At 40.5% G+C, this 6198-nt stretch overlaps 1 protein-coding gene across 1 annotated transcript in view; it reads right to left on the bottom strand.

Moving 5' to 3' along the window:
* Positions 1–1848: 1848 nt before the first annotated feature.
* Positions 1849–6198, bottom strand: part of LOC107083051 (myosin heavy chain, fast skeletal muscle-like) — a 10782-nt gene continuing 6432 nt past the window's right edge. The window contains exons 25-39 of the mRNA XM_015371992.1: positions 5788–6177; positions 5576–5702; positions 5380–5498; positions 5084–5280; positions 4820–5003; positions 4581–4746; positions 4288–4412; positions 3861–4169; positions 3581–3784; positions 3368–3493; positions 3092–3262; positions 2878–2982; positions 2698–2793; positions 2461–2592; positions 1849–1966 (exon numbers count right to left, since the gene is read on the bottom strand). Of these exons, the coding sequence (XP_015227478.1) occupies positions 1949–1966; positions 2461–2592; positions 2698–2793; positions 2878–2982; positions 3092–3262; positions 3368–3493; positions 3581–3784; positions 3861–4169; positions 4288–4412; positions 4581–4746; positions 4820–5003; positions 5084–5280; positions 5380–5498; positions 5576–5702; positions 5788–6177 (2469 nt within the window). The 3' untranslated portion in view covers positions 1849–1948. The remainder of the gene's footprint in view (positions 1967–2460; positions 2593–2697; positions 2794–2877; positions 2983–3091; positions 3263–3367; positions 3494–3580; positions 3785–3860; positions 4170–4287; positions 4413–4580; positions 4747–4819; positions 5004–5083; positions 5281–5379; positions 5499–5575; positions 5703–5787; positions 6178–6198) is intronic.

Here is a 6198-nt window from a genome sequence, read left to right as displayed (position 1 = left end):
TACAATATATGAGCAATGATTCTACAAATCAAGGTGACATTATCTCTTTCTAGAATTAATATTAATTAAAAACTGTACTGTTAACACAACTGGCTTTCTTAGTTTAATATATTACAGAATCTTTTAGTGATGAATAATATGTACACGTGAAGTTATACACAGCAAGGAAATCTCTAAATATGTATTCTACTGTAGAGATGCAAACGAGTTGAAATATTAAATTGAAATGAAGTCCTTCTATTAATAGCAATGAGTTGACATGAATGTTTCAATGGCCTATTTTAGATATGTGTCTGGTACTTAAGCTTGTAAATGTCGCCAAAGTGCTTGTTGTCTCTTGTTACTAAATGCTGCTGCATTTCAAATTCCTGCAGTAAACCTACATAAGAGGTCTAACCCATAAAGCTTTTGCTGCCAGCATTTACTTCCATACAAGGAGATGAAAACAGGTGGCATTTTGCCCAAGATCTTGCTCAAAATAAGTTTCAGCCAAAGGAAAATGAACGTTCTGCAGCTGCCTCATTTTATCAAGGCTGCCAACTGCTTAAGATGGATCCTTATGTCTCTTGTAAAAGCTACATTTTGATCTAAAACTAATCATTAAATCCAAAAACATATTCATACATTAATGAAGAAAATGAGAATACTTCCTCAAAAAACATTAAAACAAACAAACAAAACAAAAATTTTGTGTAGACTAAGTTGAAGTGGTCCACTGTTTTCTTATTAGAGTGACCTGCTATTGATGCAAAACTACTCTGTTCATGTTTTTAGGTGGTCAACCTTGGTCTGGTGTCATGTCTTAGTATCAAATGTGATAATAGAGCTTGTGTGTTCATATTGTAAACACAATTCCCCTACTAAAGCAGTTTTTATGAACAGGTAGTAATCAGTTATTTTAAACCTTAAGAAAGACTTTTGGACAAATACAAACTGCAGTCAGATGAGGTCAAAGGCAGTGCTCAATAGCTTACCACCACCCCCCTTTACTTAATTTCTTTGTTTGATATCTGAAACTAATACCATACTTACATTAATAATGTTTTGCTCCAAGGAGCCATATCACCTGCTGTCATTCACACATTCTGGGTTTTGCATGTGTATAAAAGAATAAACTTTTATGTATTTGTGGTGTGGATTTCTTTTGCTCCTAGCATTACGTGAAATGTTTTCCTGTCCCCATGCACTTCCTTTAGAGGTATACAAAAGTGCTGTGAAATCAAGAACTCCCCTTCATGATAGCCCACCAAGCAGAGAAGATTAAAGGTCATTGAAAGCATGCATGGAGATTTTATTCTGTCCTAAGACTCCGGGTCAAGCCTTGGTTTCTTTCCATGAGACATGGCCTTGAATGACTTGGCAACACAGAGTATACTGCTTGTGACATCTCAAATAGGGCATTGCTTGGGCTTAGCTAAGATCTGAGCCACTAATATGCTCCTTGTCTTGTATATTCATGGGAGGGAGATAAACACCATTATATTTACATTTTGTTTTCAAACTTAATTTAAGTACATTTATTTTATAATCCTCCATAAGTGTATCATTAAATCTATTTTAGGCATTTGCTGGGGAATACAAATTTGACTCAGACTCACTATCAAAACACAGCTGATAATTTGTGCTGATGCACACATTGCACAGTGTGCAAACAAGTGGGTCAGTGTCATGGCAGATATTACTGGGTGTCCCAATTTGTACTATTATTCAAAAGGATTACATTCAAATTTAAAAACATAAATTAACAAAATAAGTTTTTGACATGTTATCATTTGATCTACAAAAGACTTGCTTTCCCTTCATTTAAACAAGATGTTATTCAAAAATAAAATGACAAGCTTCTGAGAACCATTGAGAATTCAAATTTTTATTGTTACAAGAAATATTCCCAAACAACCAGTTCATATTTTATAAACTCCGTCGAATGGAATGGAGTAGATGATGACTCTTACTCTGCAGAATCCGACTGGAAAAGAAATGCACAGAAACAAATTAGTTATAAGAGTTCAAAATTAGGTTTGTATTTACTAATTAAAAGGTATGGTGGAGGATTTTCGCTAATTTTTGAAAAGACCTGCCCACTCCATTTAAGAAAAAAAAATGGAAATGCACTGTACCCGCACCCGAGAGGTAATGCATATTAAATGTGTGTGAGAGCGTGCACAAGACCATTACTCCTTGTACCCGCTCTGTTTACAAGTTGCTGTTTGCTTCCCTCATACAAGCTTACTTTCCAAAAGAAGACCTGAAATTTTTTCAGTGTGTCTGACTCACCACCAGTACGTGAAAATGGGGAAGAGCCTGTAGAACGGCCTCACTTATATCACCAGAATGACTGACAAGAAGGAGGACCACTTATTTTGATGATCCACCCAGAAAAAGAAGATCCCCCACAATACCCTTAACTAAACATGGTGTCATTAGAAAATACATATCATTGTTAAAAGTTAATAATGCTACCTTTCCAGCATCACGGCTCTTGACTCTGAGCTTGTTGACCTGTGACTCAGCAATGTCAGCGCGCTCCTGAGCTTCCTCCATCTCATGCTGGACCTTCCTGAGCCTGGACATGTGGGTGTTGGCCTGCTCCTCCTAAGATATAAATGTTTAAAACTTTAAAACACATAAACTTACTCTTTTCCATGAATTTTTGTACTTTGTTTCATTAAATAATTTAAAATAAAAGCTTTAACTTACAGCCTCCTCAGCCTGTCTCTTGTAAGACTTGACCTTGAGCTGGAGCTTGTCTACCAGATCCTGAAGTCTGACTAAATTCTTCTTGTCCTCCTCAGTCTGCAGATTTTAGAAAGATATATTGTAGGTACTGACAAAAAGAAAAGCAAATTTAGTGCAGCTTTATAAAAAGCTAGACATTACCTGGTAGGTCAGCTCCTTTACTCTCCTTTCATATTTGCGGACTCCTTTAACAGCATCAGCTCCACGTCTCTGCTCTGCCTCAACCTCAGCCTCCAGTTCACGAACCTTTTTTAGTGATTATAAGAAGAATATGCCTTTAGATTTGGATCAGTGAATGTCAAATGATTTTTTTTCTCTTTAACTTAAATAATTTGAAAAGTTTTGAAGTTCATACCCTGTGCTCCAGTTTCTGGAGCTGCTTCTTGCCACCCTTCATGGCGAGGTTCTCAGCCTCATCCAGGCGATGCTGCAGGTCCTTGACTGTGACCTCCAGGTTCTTCTTCATCCTCTCCAGGTGGGAACTGGTGTCTTGCTCCTTCTTCAGCTCCTCAGCCATCATGGCAGCCTGAAATGATGGTTAATCATGAACAGACACAAAAGTTAAATTATAGAATACAATATATACAATAGAAATGGATGAAATTGTATGTTTTCTTATATGTAAACTGACATCAGTGATGGCCTTCTTGGCCTTCTCCTCTGCGTTTCTTGATTCCTGAACAGCATCGTCCACCTCGCCCTGGACCTGGACCAGATCAGCCTCAAGCTTCTTCTTGGTGTTCAGAAGGCTGGTGTTCTGTATATTTTAGAAATCAGAATGTGAAAGTTACCTTGTTTTTCCTCTATAGATCTTTGAGGTTTTGCAAATTGATAAAAGCCAAACCTGAGAGTGAAGCAGTCCGACACGCTCACTGGCATCAACCAACTCCTGCTCAGCTACTTTGCGTGATCTCTCTGTCTGCTCCAGAGCAGCTCTCAGCTCCTCAATCTCAGCAATCATCAGACCGTTCCTGCGCTCCACCATGGCTACCTGCTCCTTCATGTCCTCCTGTCCTCTGAGGGCATCATCAAGGTGTAGTTGAGCATCCTAAAGATAAAAGTGTTTGTTAAAAATTGTTTTAACATTTTAAAGTCTTTAAATGTTAATTTACCACCAAACTCACCTTGAGTTGTCCCTGGACGTTCCTCAGTTGTTTCTGGGCCTCAGCAGCCTGCCTGTTGGCATGGCTCAGCTGAATCTCCATCTCGTTCAGATCTCCCTCCATCTTCTTCTTGACTCTCAGGGCATCATTCCTGCTTCTGACCTCAGCATCCAGAGTGCTCTGCATGGAGTCAATGACTCTCTGGCTGTTTCTCTTGATCTGCTCCATTTCCTCATCCTTCTCTGCCAGCTTCCTGTCAATCTCACCCTTAACCTGGTTGAGCTCCAGCTGGACACGCAGAATCTTGGACTCTTCATGTTCCAGAGTGCCCTTAAAGGTTTAAAACACAAAGCCTTTGACTATTTTACTAAAAAAAGGTCATCTTAATATGTATGTTGTTTGAAATATGTAATTCAAATGGGTTAGTAAGCAGTAATAGAGGTTTTACCTCAGCTTCCTCTAGTGCAGCCTGAATTTCTGACTTCTCGGTTTCCAAAGTCTTTTTAGCTTTCTCCAGCTCATGAATGCTCTTTCCAGTCTCTCCAATCTGTTCAGTCAGATCTGAGATCTCCTCTGCAATTATGAAATAAAATAAGTTACCTTAAAAAACACACCTTTCAATATTCTTCAGTCATTGTTCTTTCTCTTCCCTCCTGATAACCAGTATTACTGTTTCAGTACTGCATGAACTATATCTGAAAAATTATATTGCGTGATTCTTTTTATCTAAGAAAGACGTACGCTGCAGATTCTTGTTCTCTCTCTTCATGGTCTCCAGCTGATCTAGAGCCTCTTCATAGGAGTTCTTCATCTTGAACAGCTCAGTGCTCATAGAGCGAGCCTCCTTCTGGGCTCCTTCAAGCTCAGCCTGGCTCTCCTCGTACTTCTGCTTCCACTCTGCCAGGACCTGGAAATGTGAAAATGTATTAAAAATGTGCTGCTATTTGCACAAATATGCTTATCCTGTAGAATCTCTGTACCTTGTCAAAGTTCCTCTGCTTCTTGTCAAGGTTGGCAGCCACAGAATTGGCTCTCTCCACATCAATCATCAGGTCCTCCACTTCACCCTGGAGCCTCTGCTTGGTCTTCTCCAAAGAGGCACACTTGGAGTTCACAGCCTCAATAGACTCCTCAGCATCTTGCAAGCGCTGGGCAAGCTTTTTCCTGTAGTGAAAATGTGTTAATTGGTCGAGACAAACAGTAAAACAATGTTATTTCCTCAACAAAGCTGTATTTTGCCTCACTTGGCCTCCTCCAGCTCCTCGGTGCGCTGGATGGCATCAGTTTCATATTTGGATCTCCACTGAGCCACCTCACTGTTGGCCTTAGACATGCCTCTCTGCAGCTCAGCCTTGGCCTCCTGCTCCTCCTCAAACTGCTCCCTGAGCAGATCACAGTCATGGCGGGCTGACTGAACAGCATGGGCCAGGGCATTCTTGGCCTGTAAAATAGACAAAGTTTAGGGTGGGTATATTTGTTTATTGACCTTATCACATACATCTAAATGATGTAAACATCCCATGATCATCAACTTCCATACCTTGACTTCCTCCTCAATGTGTCTCTTGAGCTCCTCAATCTGCTGAGTGAAAGCCTGCTTGCCTCTTGTCAGCTGAGAAACAAGAGCTTCTTTCTCCTCAAGCTGCCGACTAAATTCACCTATGAAAATCAAGAATATAATATTTAGGAGACCTTGTAAACAATATGTGACACTGGTTTGAGGTTAGGTCAATTACCATTTTCTGTCTGGAGTCTTGCTTTATGTGCATTAATGTCATTCAGCTGGCGGACATTCTCATCATTCTTAGCTTTGATTTCACTCAGTTGGTCCTCAAGAGTCCTGCACATTTTCTCCAGATTTCCCTAAACCATAAAAGTAGATTTTTTTTTAGACATTTGGCGAAACCAAAAGAAAACAATTCTAAAGATGGATAAATTTATCTCTCACCTTTGCTTTGGCAACAGCCTCCATGTTGCTGGACAGATCATCAATCTCCATCTTGTACTCGCTCTTCTCCTTCTCCAGCTTCTGCTTGACACGCTGCAGATTGTCGATCTGCTCTCCAAGCTCAGCAACGCTGTCGGCCTGCTTCTTGCGAAGAGCTGCTGCGGTGGATTCATGCTGCAGGGTGGCTTCCTCAAGATCACGGCGCAGCTTCTGGAATTCAGCCTCACGCTTCTTGTTCATCTCAATCTGAGCAGCTGTGGCTCCACCAGCCTCCTCAAGCCTCTCACTGATCTCCTCAAGCTCCCTGGAGAGGTCAGCTCTCTGCTTCTCTACTTTAGCCCTAGCAGCTCTCTCAGCCTCAATCTCCTCTTCCAGCTCCTCAATGCGGGCCTAGAATTCAAGGGGAATGGA

This window comes from Cyprinodon variegatus, unplaced genomic scaffold, assembly GCF_000732505.1.
Source record: "Cyprinodon variegatus isolate N-32 unplaced genomic scaffold, C_variegatus-1.0 Scaffold68, whole genome shotgun sequence".
Taxonomy (NCBI): Eukaryota; Metazoa; Chordata; class Actinopteri; order Cyprinodontiformes; family Cyprinodontidae; genus Cyprinodon; species Cyprinodon variegatus.
Note: the sequence above shows the minus strand (reverse complement) of the source record. Positions and strands in the feature narration are given on the sequence as shown.